The sequence below is a fragment of the Ursus americanus genome, chromosome 3 (assembly GCF_024610735.1).
Source record: "Ursus americanus isolate L20-20 chromosome 3, mUrsAme1.1.p, whole genome shotgun sequence".
NCBI lineage: Eukaryota > Metazoa > Chordata > Mammalia > Carnivora > Ursidae > Ursus > Ursus americanus.
In genome coordinates this window covers 16,121,466-16,134,751 of record NC_142129.1, presented here as the reverse complement: position 1 = coordinate 16,134,751, position 13,286 = coordinate 16,121,466, and the positions used below count along the sequence as shown (strand labels likewise).

General features: G+C 38.0%; 1 protein-coding gene across 2 annotated transcripts in view; it reads right to left on the bottom strand.

The window, feature by feature from the left end:
• The window catches only part of DGKI (diacylglycerol kinase iota), a 422,277-nt gene that overhangs the window by 46,854 nt on the left and 362,137 nt on the right, over positions 1-13,286 (bottom strand). For both annotated transcript variants that reach the window (XM_087860802.1, XM_045792572.2), the window contains one exon: positions 8,284-8,309. In XM_087860802.1, the coding sequence (XP_087716928.1) occupies positions 8,284-8,309 (26 nt within the window). The remainder of the gene's footprint in view (positions 1-8,283; positions 8,310-13,286) is intronic.

Below are 13,286 nucleotides of genomic sequence, written 5' to 3'. Positions count from 1 at the left end.
CTTTGAAGCAATTATCCAGGATGCATTCCAGAGAAACAAGGAGAAATAAAATATGAAAGAGAGTAGGACACATACAGGATAGCATCAAAAGGTCTATCAGGCATCTAAACAGAATTCCAGAAGGAGATATACAGAGAAGAGAAAGCATTCAGGTAACGTTTATATACTTAAATTGTCTGTGTTAGGGGGCACCTGGGTGGCTCAGTTGGTTAAAGCGTCTGCTTTTGGCCCAGGTCATGATCCCAGGGTCCTGGGATTGAGCCCTGGAGGGGGCTCCCTGCTCATCAGGGAGTCTGCTTCTCCCTCTGCCTCTGCCCCTCCTCCCTGCTTGTGTGCTCTCTCTCTCCCTCTCTCTCAAAAAATAAATAAAAATCTTAAAAAAAAATAGTTTGTTAGAAAAAAGTAGAAAAAAGTATAAAAATAAGCCAAATGGTTAGAATAAAGGAAATTATAAAGATAAGAAACCAACAAAACAGAAAACAAAGATATAATACAGAGGACCAATGAAGCTAAAAGACAGTTTCTTGAAAAAAACAATAAAATAATGAGAACTCCAAGGCTCTGTGGGGGGTTAGGGGAGGGGGAAGACACAAAAAAAAGAAGCAGGCACAAACAATATTAAAAATGAAAAGATAGATGTAACCTCGGATCTCACAGAAATTACACAGATAACAAGATATTACAAACAAATTATGCCAAAAATGAAAAAACCTTTAATAGATGAATTTAAAAAAAAGTTACCAATACTGATTTAAAAAGAAATAATCTGACTAGCTCTATAAATAAATACTATGAATCTGCGATTGAAATTTTTCCCACCAAGGAAATGTCATCCACAGATAGTTTTCCTGATGAGATCTTCCAAACTATTCCAGAGATAGATAAACCAAGTGTTATATAAAGTCTTCCAGAGATTAGAAAACAGGGAAACACTTTCTAATCCCTTTTACGAAGCTAGGTATATCATACATGCTCTATACAATAGAAAGGAAAATGAGAGGCCAATCACACGGACGACCATGAATGCAAAAATTCTAAATAGAGTAAGAGCAAACTGAATCCGACGGTATATAAAGGAGGTAAATAAAATAACCAGTTTGAACTTATCTCATGCATATGAGATTGGTTTCTACTAGAAAATGAAGTACACCATAACACCGAAGAAGGAAAATCATTATCTCAAAAGACATAGAAAAAAGTATTCATTAAAATTCTAATACCTGTTGAATTTAACACATTTGGATGAAAGGGAAAATCCTTAAGAGGCTATGTATGAAACAGCCAGCATCCCCAGGGCTGTGCACCTCTCAGTGAACTTCACATTCACTGCTGACTTGTGGATGGCCGCCATTTTGAGATCAGGAACAAATCGATGATGCTGTCTAGCTCTACTTCATTTATTTATTTAGTTATTTAGTTATTTATTTGTTTATTTATTTATTTATTTATTTGACAGAGACAGCCAGCGAGAGAGGGAACACAAGCAGGGGGAGTGGGAGAGGAAGAAGCAGGCTCATAGCGGAGGAGCCTGATGCGGGGCTCGATCCCACAACGCTGGGATCACGCCCTGAGCTGAAGGCAGACGCTTAACTGCTGTGCCACCCAGGCGCCCCCTGTCTAGCCTTACTTCTATTCGATACTGTATTGTTCTAATCAGCATAGAAAGGACCAGAAAAATATATGACGAAGCATAATCATTGGAAAGAATGAAACAAAATCCTCATTACTTGTAGATGATAATGTCTCTGCATAATTCCTTCCTCACAAAGGACCCTTGAAGTAAAGTTTCCGAATTTAAAAGTTTACCAGGAGTCTTGAATCAAGATTTCGAAACAAGAACCTTGAAACAGGATTCTAAGTGAATTTCATTTTTCTATGCCAACAATGATCATTTAGAAAATACAATTTTTAAAATATAAAAGATCACCAAAGAATGGAAAGTCCCTAGGAATATATTTAACAACAGATGGCCAAACCCTTCTTGAAGAAAATTATGAAATTCTATCGACAGGCATTTCAAAAGGCCACTTAGTCTTAAAAAAGAAAAAACAGTTAAATGTAAAGAGATACGGATTGAGATGGAAAGACTCATTGTCATAATATCAATTCTCTTTATACTGATTTATAGATTCATGCAATTTCCGCAAAATTTACAACACAAAACTTGATGAAAGGGTTCTAAAACTTATAGGAAGGAGCCAAGGTTCAAGTACAATTTAGACACTGTTGAAGAAGAACAAATTTTAGAGTATGTGCTCTCCGAGATAGCAAGATTTTACAAAAGTTAGAGCAATTAAAACAATGCGCATTGTACAAGAATCAACATACGGATCAATAAAACAGAAAAGAGAATCTAGAAACCCACATATAGGGGAAGATAGAACAGGCTTTGCAAGTCAGTGAAGGAAATAAATAATAATGACTGGTTATATACATGAAAAAAATAAAAATAAAACTGCACCTGTACCTCTCATCAAGCCACAAAATCATTTCCAAGATAATGAAAATACAATGGAAAGTTAACACTATAAAAATAGTAGAAGAGATAAGGGGATAATATCCTTAGGATATTCTATCTTATGAAAGGATTTCTTTAAAGAACATACCAAAGGTAGACACCATAAGGAAAGTATTAATAATTTGATTACATTAAAGAATAGCTATTCCTCAAAAAAAGTTTGGAAAGATAAACCACAAACTGGAAAAAAAATTGCAACACACATAGACAACAAAAAAACCTTTACCTAGAATCCATAGAGATGTTTATGAATCATTAATAAAAAGACAACCCAGTGGGGGAAAATGGGCAAAAGAAACAAAGTGACATTTTATAGAAAAGTAACACAAATGCCTTATATGAAAAATGTTTAATCTGATGTGTAATCATTTAACACAATTAAAACCCCAAGATACTGTTTGACACGCCCACCAAATTGGCAAAATATTTTTCATTAGTTAACATCAAGTGTTGACAAGGATGTGGGTCAACGGGAACTCTTTTTGACTGCAATTGTGAGAGTAAACTAGAATGATTACTTTGGAAAACAACTTGTCATTATGTGATAACTTAAACAGGTGTATAACCTACCACCTAACTATGCCATCCCCAGGTTTAAACGCTAGGAAAATGCTTACATATGGAAGCCGGAGGAGTTATGAAAAAAAATGTCCATAATGATATCGTTTGCAATAGCAAAAAAACAAACAAAACCAAAAAACCTGGAGTCTACACGAACATTCATCAGGCTTTGGATATATAAATTGCTATATACTCATACAATCAAATACTATACAACATGAAAAATTAATGAAATAAATATACTCAACAAGGATGCATCACAAAAACATTCTCAACAAAAGAAGCAAATCACAGAAGAATTTACAATAGGATTCAATTTATGAAAGTTCAGTATAAGCCAATCTATATACATATACATACACATCTATCTGGAATACATATACACACACATTCATATGCGGAATATATGTATATGTAGTAAAATGATCAAAGGAAACAAGGAAATTCTTAACAAAAAAGCAGAACAGAGGTACCGCTGCAGGAGAGGGAAGAGAATGTAAACAGAAAGGGAAACATGAAGCTTCTAGATGACTACGGATGTTTCATGTCTTAGGCTGGGCCTGGGCAGGTGGTTGGTTATCATTCAAACTGAGCTGGTAAATTCTGTACCTTTTTATGAATATTATCTATGTCAGCAAAACTGCCTATATACATGTTTATATTGGAGAAATAGATCTGTCTATGATATTTGAGCCAAGAGATTGTTATTGATCTATTAAAGAGCTTTAGGCCACCCCACAATGTATGCGGTTTTTGTTGTTTTTGTTTTTGTTTTGTTTTGTTTTTGCACAACGTACCACAAAGTAAAACTGCCTCCAAGTCCAATAGTAAACTCCTCTTTGGGCACTTACGCTAGGGACTGTGATCATTAAAATTTTATTTCCAGATACCTGCTACTCCCATCCTTGCCCACAGTGTTACTGTTGCAGCAAAAAAGCTACCATATGATGTGAGAGCATTACTGCCAACAGGTCTAGGAGGGAGGACAGGAAGGGGATGCCTGCTTCAGACCTCCAGGGCAATCAGATTGTTGGCCCTGCCTTGCAAGAGCATCAGTGACTGTCCTGTATTTGGGAAGTGAGCAGACATTAGCTGGAAGATGACCCCCTGGCAGTGCAGGGCCACAGGGAGCAGCGGCCGAGAGGCATTCTCAGAGGCCCCCCAGAATAAGCAGGCTACGATGCAGAACAGAATCTGAGAGCCCTGGCAAAGCAGCCTGGGCACAGGACTTGGCTCCCTGGAGAGCTTAAATGATGAGGTGATAGGCACTAAAAGCAGAGGAAACTCCTAGGGCAGGGCAATCAATCACTGCCAGGCTTATCTTCTGACAAGGGGTAGAACTCCAGCTTGCAGCTGCAACATTAAAATGTAATGTTTCCCCTGGGATCTGGTGTGGCAGGTTTCCCTGAAGCTTCGGTTTCACTCAGTTAACTAATTATGAGAGAATGTGACATTGGTATTTACTTTTTCTACAGGGACAAATCATTCCCAGCAGGAGAGACAGGTGGTTATTTTTGTTCTGCTTTGTTTTGTCATTAAAAAGAGATTACTTACACGGTAGTAAATAAACTCTTGTTAGAGGGAATTTTTTTCTTCTCTATAATTCTATCAAATCACCTTAATGCTGACGATCATTTCTTTTGTTTTCTAGAGACATGGTACAGAAATGAGCAAGAGGTGGGTGTTAGAACTGGGTTGGAAAATTAACTCTACCACTTACTAGCTGTATGATCTTAAGCAAGTTATTTACGTACCTCCAGCCTGTTTCCCCCACTAAAACATTGAGGATAACACATGTACTGTGTACTATTTGTTCAAGACGAAATGAAGTAATACGGCTGAAGTACTTCAGCAGTGTCTCCGCATAAAAAAGTGCTCAATAAATTTTAGCCTGTATTCTTAATGACTCTGATACTATATTGTACAAATAGGAACACTTCACATTCCATTTATGCCTCATATGGTCAGTATTCCGTAGGAGCCCGCATCTAATCATGAACTGTATCTTCACTTTGCCACTAAGAGGTGCGTGGTGTATTAACCACTTTACTCTTCCTCATCCAGATATAAGAAGGTTTCCAATGAAAACACAATATTTAATGATAACATTGAAAGAAACAGTTTTCAACCCCTCCTCCACCCCAGTACACTTTTTAACTTTTCAAAGACAGTACGCAATGTTCAGCAAACATCATTAATAAACTCACACCTCCACATCCATGCCTGGACAATAATAGCATTGTGTTTGGGGTGCTTTTAGGAAACTGGAAGGTGATTTCACAGATGACCTCCCTCTTGAACTCATAATCCCCCGAGGTAGACAGGGTAGATATGATGGGCTCCACCTTACAGATAAGGAAGTAGAGGCTAAGAGAGGGTAAATGACAGAGCCATGATATTCAAGCCTATTTTCTACGAAAGGTAACCTGTGGGAACTGAGAACGCCGGGTATACTGGACTTCGGAAAATTAGGTTTTCTCAAAAATAAAGTCTGTTTTGAAGGTAGCCAGAGCAACTGTTATTAGAGAGAAAAGTAAGTCATTGGTAGTAAGCCAACAAAACAGAAAGTCAAGAGGCATGGGGCTTTATATTCTAATTTTACAATCCATTTGCCCGCTGAGCCTCAATTTTTCTATTGCTAAGTTTGAGAAAGCAAAAATGTTACTTCTTACCATTCTTAAAAGCATACATATTGCAATATCATTATTGTGTACAAATGTAAGCTTGATAGAATATTCAGGAGGTTTAATGAGAATCAGAGAAAACATGAACACTTAAAAATATATAAGCATGAGAAAACATATTTTAAGTGCTAGTAGAAAATCTTGGTGGTAAAAGAAAAGGATAAGAATATTTTCCAAGGATACATGGGCTAGAAGATGATGGAAAATTAATAAGATTAGACAAATCAGCACTGAAATTTCACATTACATATTTGAGTAGTTTTTGGAAGTTGCAGAATCAAACCTTGAGGCATGGACGTGTAATAACTTTTGAAGCCATGAAAATATAAAAGCCCTCAAATTTGGATAATGTTTCTTTAACTAATCACATAATAGTTCTTACATACATACTAGTTCTTAAAATAATTAATTCGGAAAGGCTATTCATACTGAGCAAGTCTTTCTGGTGATAGGCATTTTCCAAGGATTTCCAATGATGCCACCACCTGCTCACTGTTAGCTCATACCTCTTAAGAATTCCTAGTGAACTACAGAATAATAATTCAGAAGTCCCCCCACACCCCTTATTTGGGAATAGGGGATAAGTTCTAATAGACTGGAAGGCCAAAGCAAACAGAAGTCAGTTAGGTGAACCCTAGATCAAAATAAAAGTTTTGAATCAATGGAACTTGGAAGCCCAAGGATCTCTAAACATGCAATAAAAAACCTAGTTATACCAACACCGATGAGTAAAATAGCACATGTAATAGGTCATCATTAGGCGGTTGGTTACCTCATTCTGACTCAATAGGTCTATACATGATTTGCCCTATGATCTTCAGAGAAGGTGATACACCTTATTTCAATACTTTGGGAGACCTTATGATATGGCAGAATATGCCTGCCTAAAACTCCCTCTCTTTGTCCTTAACTCATTCACTTAATAAGCTTTTGTTGAATGATTGCTATTTGTTGGGATCTGTGTCAAAGAACTCACAGCCTAGCAGGGGAGACAGGTAAATCAAGCATCATATGTATGTGTTAAATTCTAGAAGAAAAATATTTCATGTAAATGGTAAGTGTGTCAGAAAGTTCTCAGAGAGGATGAGATGATTAGCAAGGTCTCAAAGGGGAAGTGTAAACCATATATATTGCAAAAAGAAGGAGTAGCTTCCTGTCACAAAGAACAGCATGGATAAAAGCAGGAAACGTGAACACATGGTGAGTTCCAGAAATTAGATGCAATACCACATGGCTAGAACATTCAGCATGGGTAGGAGAAAGGGGAAAAGATGTCAAAAGAAGCAGTAAGCAGAAGTAAACAGATTCCATCATTTAGGATTTCCATTCCACATTAAAGTATAATATTGGAAAGCTGAATACAATGATTGGTCTATTGATAAGATTTCAACCCATAGGCAATGGGAGCAGATTTTTGCTGTAGAGCAGACAGTGTGGTGCTGTCCAAGTGTACAACGAATTAGAGGATGGAAAACTAGGGTATGGACATCAATTTTAAGACAATTTTAAAAGTCCAAGTAAGACACGGAGAGACCCTAAGCTACAGCAATGGGGACGGAAAAGAGAATAGAGATAAAAGAAATATAAAACCAGAGTTAATAAAATTTAGTGACCAAAGAGAATAAGTGGACAAAGAGGGAAGCTGACAGCAGCTTTCCTGTGTTATACTTAGCTGGCTGGATGCATAATGGTGCCCTTCATTAATTAGGCACGGCATGAAGAAGAATGCTGGTAGTACTGAGTCCTGGTGTACCTCCCCTTTATAAGATTAACCACATTTCACTTTATATTGCAGGAGGTATGTGTCATTCCACCACCCTCTTCACCACTAGGCTCATAAAGCTCCTTGAGGGGGGAAATTCTGTTACCTACCATTGTCTCTGCAGATGGTCCCCCAAAGCATATTTGTATAATATGATTATATAGTATCACAGACCCACTGTAGACACTTAGTGAACATTTTTGAATGACTGACTGAATAAATGAACTCCCAAAGGAAGATGTGACAAAACTATACATTTTATCCTTTGAATGAAATAATTGTGTCTTAACTGTGAAGAACTCACCTCAGCTGGGTAACAATTCCTACCACTACCGATTAGGTTCATATCAGACTTCTAATACTTTTGGTAAATTCCAACATCCAATTTTGAAGGGTCTTTTGGGAATATCTACTACAAATTCTCCTTTTAAAGATGAAAATCTATGATCCAGAGAAGTTACACAGTTAGCCCCAAGTCATAAAAAGTATCCAGTGATGGGACAGAAATCAGGTAGATACATTAAGCTTCATGGTATCTGTCAACCAAAATGGTTATAACAGATTCGAGGATACTACAAAATATCATATTTAGGTAGGATGCATTGAGTCTTTAAAACTGCATGACATTTCACATGAAAAAAAAATACAAGGCCAATGTCTTAGAAACACCTCCTTGAATAATTCTTTCCTCTGACAGTGAAATGCAAGGAATGAGCTCAACTTTTAATCTTGAATTAGTACAAGGAAGACAGTCTTACCGTGATCTTCTGAAGAGACTGGTGACCTAAAACGAGATAATAAGCATGATAAATGTTTTGTAAATGATACTGATAATTATAAAAGCAATAATGATCAAGAATAATCTCCTAGAAATATTATCCCCAAATTCAATTAAATAGAAAGTCAATATAGTAGACAGTGTAATTAATTTGTTGGTTGCATGGTATATTCTAATCAATCACTCCCGAAGCTTACCTGGCTTGGTTGGGTGGTTGGGTCAATAAAATTTCAGTCCATTGCACCATGTCACGGGACTGCAACAAACTTAGTTAAGTCTGGATTTATGGCACACAAATAGAAAAGTCATAGAAAGGTGGTAATGGATGGAATCCTGTGATGTCACTGAAGGCCAAGCCTCCAAGAATGTAAATAAGCACTAGGTTGAGTGTAAGTAAAAAGAAATCTACTTGGAGAATAAAAATGAGACAGAAGTAAAATAAATCATACGTGCCCTTATCATTATTGCTTTTTGTTTTCACTCTTTGTGGAATTTAAGGTTTAAGTGAGCTTGACATAGACCTTCTGGGTGCTGGCCTCATAGCTCTAACTCTGTAAGAACCAGGATGAGGCAAGAGCGCAACCATTGGGGTCCCACAGAACTTTTATAAATCGATGACTTTTCATACCATTTGGGGCTTATCTCCAATTATGTTAGGAAGACACTGATGAAGCATCATTATCAACCCTTTCACAATAAAAACCTTTCTTTCTTCCTCAGTTGACCACTGAGTTACACTGAGCAATACAGACACAACCTTGAGGATGAATTCCCCTCAAGCTTGAAAGATACAGTCTTGATTCTATCAGCTCATTCTTTCCTTGGGATAAAGTGAGATGTATAATTCCGCAGTAACAGGTGATAGAATCTTGAAGGGAAAGGCAAGAAATCCGCCAGGAGGCATCCTCTGTTCTAAATGATCAGCCTGCTAGGGTCCATTGCGGGAAGATGACCAAAGGGAAACACAAGCATTTAGTAATATACCTGTTAATATAACTAGTGTTGGGGCAAGAATGGTTCCATGGATGCACAGTGGTTGAAGGAAGATTTTAGCTACTGTGGGATGCTTGAGAATGCTTTACTTTATCTACTGATTGGTAATATTTTTATCCATTATTTGAGTGATCAGTAAAGTACAAGGACACAGCAGTCATGGTGGGAAAGCCTTGAACTTCCCTTAGTGGCAAAGTGTCAAATCATTTCAACCTTACTAGTCTCTTCAAACAAACTTTTGCATGTGAAAACAACAGAGGGACCCCAGATTCGGTAGAGAGGAAACTGGCATCTGGGTGATGGACACAGGGAGCTCTGAGAGTGAAGCTGCCCCAGGCTAAGTCATCCCTGCAGAGCTGGCTGCTTGAGAAATGCCACTTGGCCTCCCCAGGTGGAGCCAATCTGGGCTCTCCTTGGGATTTCCCTGATTCATACTATCACACGCCAGTCTTCCCCACTGGGTTATGAGCAAATAGAAAACTAAGACCATTTCTTACATAGTATAGAATGAGCCCCTGATTAACATTTGTTGAATTGAATTAATGGCAGCACCACCGCACTGGTGTTTAGACTCAAACCCATTTTGGAGAGCCTCAAAAAAATCACTATGGCACCTTCAAACCACCTATAAGACAGGTTTGCCAAGCTCCTAGGCCAGCCCTGAGGGAAGAGCCAAAGGAGGGAGACAAGCTCCAGCATAGGGATAATGTGAGCATTCCCAGAGCCAAAAGACATCTAGTACACCCAGCAACAGAGACCCACAATCTGCCTTAGTGGTTAGGAAAAGAAAGGGGGAGAAAGTGCTAAATAGATGTGAATGGGATTGGAAGGGGAGTCTACTGAGAAACGTATTATAAGATAATTTCTGAAGATGCCTAGGGCATAAAAAGAAGTCAGCAACTAGGCAATATCTTCAGCCTGGTGTTTTCTGATGGGAATTAAGCAAAAACACATCTTGGATTGTTGGCAATTAATTTCTCACAGAGCTATAGGAACAAAGAAAAATTCATGCCAACAGACGACTAAATGTCTCAGGTGGAAGGCTTGCAAAGCAAGGCTTTTGGTGCCTTTCTGTGAAAGCAAACCATTAATATTAAATCTGAAAAATTCCAGATGGCTTCGTTAAAGTCCCAAGGGGATACAGTCGTCCAGGCAGTGGGGAAAACTATCAATTTCAGAGTGTTTGCTAAGGATTAGTCATGTTGAGTTTCTGTGCTGAATGTCTCCCACATGCCTGGATTTGTGGAATTTTAAGACATATGGAGTATTTCAATCCTCACTTAGTATTTCACCTTTCACTCTAACGAGTCACTAAATTATACTACTGAGACATGCACATCATCCATTATTGCTGGAAATGGGCATAAAAAGTTTTACAGAACCTAGCTCAGGAAAGGGGAAAATTCATGAAATCAGCAAGAGAAGGAGTTATTTTTAAAACAGAGAGGTTGAACCCCAGGAACAGATAATCTTCCTCAACCTGACAAATGAGGAATGAAGGAGAGTTCACTGCTCATTCCTCCCACTGCACCTGCAAGACTTGTGGTTCTTCTCCTGTTTATTTCTCTTCCATTTACACTTAATCTCGGGGATAGTGTCACTCTCATAATATAAACTACGACCAGCATTCGAAGAACTCCAGGATTTAGAGTTCTCGCCTCTTTCCTCAGGACTAGTCCTTTGTGGCAGTCTGTAGAATAGTTACACTTGATTTTGCTTAGTTTTGTTTTGCGGGTTTTTTAAAAAACATTTTTATTAACATGTCACTCAAATTCAGCAAATAACAAAAACAAAAACTCAAGTCCCGGATTTAAAAATCTGTCTCTTCTTTCAAATCTTTCTGTTTATGTTGATTCAAACCTAAATAATAATTATTATTTGAGACCCTATTAGGTACCAGGCCCTGTGCCTCGTGATGGGGATACAGAGACAACCAAGCTGCCGATTTCAAGGAATTCAATCTAGTGAAGGAGAAAAATAGGTAAACAAATGATTAGAGTGAAAGAAAATGGAATCATCAAAATACGTGTGAAGTAAAAAGGGAGCATGAGAGAGAGACCCATTCTGTTACAGAAGAGTGAGAGAAGGCTTCAGAAAGCCGGAACCATGGGATCTGGGCTTGGAAGGAAAAGCAGAAGCTTGTTAGGTAAATAAGAAAGGAGAAGAATGCCAGGCAAAAGCACCAGGCATACGACAGGGAATGTGGATAGGAAATATCATAATACGTTATCAGGCAGACAAGGAGCTCAGCGTTGCTAAAATGTAAAGGAGTGATAAGTTAGGACTGGAGACAGAAGAGGCAGGGACCATTTCATATAGGGCCTGACAAAGCCATTTCGAAGTGCTGGTAGTTTACCTTCCAAGCTAAATGAAGCGAGTTTCTGAAGCAGTGAGCTCATACATTCTCACTGGTGCTTCTGAGCAGCCGGCTGTACAGAGTAGAATAAAAAAGCAAGAATAAAGGCAGAAGACAAGTTAAAAAACTATTACTGCAAAGCTTCTGCTCTTCTCTTTGAAATTCATGAAAAGTAATGGGGAGAATGAGAAGCAGGAAAGAAAGCATCGTCTTTGACTAAGCTATAAGATACCCAGAAACCGAAACCATGTATAAAAAGAGGTACCAAGTACAGGAAAAATTGGGCCAAGTTTCAGGGAGACGGAGAAAGCGTATTTTGATCTCAGAAGATCTGAGCTACACTGTGCACCACAAAATCTAGCAGAAAGCCCTCTGCTCTGAGCCAGGTGTCTTGCTAGTCAGAAGAGAAATCAAACCCCAGAGGACAGTGCTCTTAAAAAAGAATTTGAAAACAGACCCAAAGTCAAGCTTCCAGAAACACACAAACCCACCATCCCTAATTTTCCATTCCAAACCAACAGTTCCAAAAAGAATTCCTCCAAAACAAATATGAGTGATAAAGAAAAAGGAACCAGCATGCTATCTACATGAAAATACTCCAAGAAGAAAGCGGGGTAAGGATCAAACCAAACTGAAGGTAGGAGTACACTAAAAAGATAACGGCAGGGGGCTGGTGAACACTATTATTAGACCTCCACGAAATTTAGAAATGGAAAAAAGGGAAGAGGGGAAAGAAGGAAGAAGTAACGGATGGAATATGTTTCTGTAAGCAGAAACATAAAGGAGAAATACAATGATTATGAAAAGTCCTAATACTACAGCAGAAGAAAAGAGCGAACGTTGGTCCAGAGTCTTCGAATCAGTAAATTATAGAAACAGCTTGAGGGCTCTTTCTATTGTATCACCACTGCTCTGGGAAAAGAATATTAAGAGGAGGTAAAAGATCCATAATAACTAAAAATATATTAAGGTGCAAGCCATTCATTTATTCAACCATTTGAGTAACTGCTTTGTGGAAATGTCTTGCTGTTTTTCAGTTTGAATTACTCCTCTGTGAATTTTTTTTTTCGCTTTTTAAGTTTTTATTTTAATTCCAGTTAATTAACCTACAGTGTTATAAGAGTTTCGGGTGTACAGATATAGTGATTTAACAATTCCATACATCACCCTGTGCTCATCATGACAAGTGCAGTCATTGATCCCCATCACCTATTTACCCCCTCCCCAGCCACCTCCCCTCCAGTAACCATCAGTTTGTTCTCTGTAGTTATGAGTCAGTTTCTTGATTTGTCTCTCTTTCTCTCTCTTTTATTTTCCCTTTCCTCATTTGCCTCATTTCTTAAATTCCAGACAAGTGAAACCCTATGGTATTTGTCTTTCTCTGACTGGCTTATTTCACTTAGCATAATATTCTCTAGCTCCATCCATGTTGTTGCAAATAGCAAGATTTCATTCTTTCTTATGGCTGAATAATAGTCCATTGTAGAGATATACCACTCCTTCTTTATCCTTTCACCTATCGACGGACACTCAGGCCACTTCCATAGTTTGGCTATTGTAAATAATGTTGCAATAAACATAGGGGTATATATATCCTTCTGAATTAGTGTTTTTGTATTCTTTGGGTAAATACC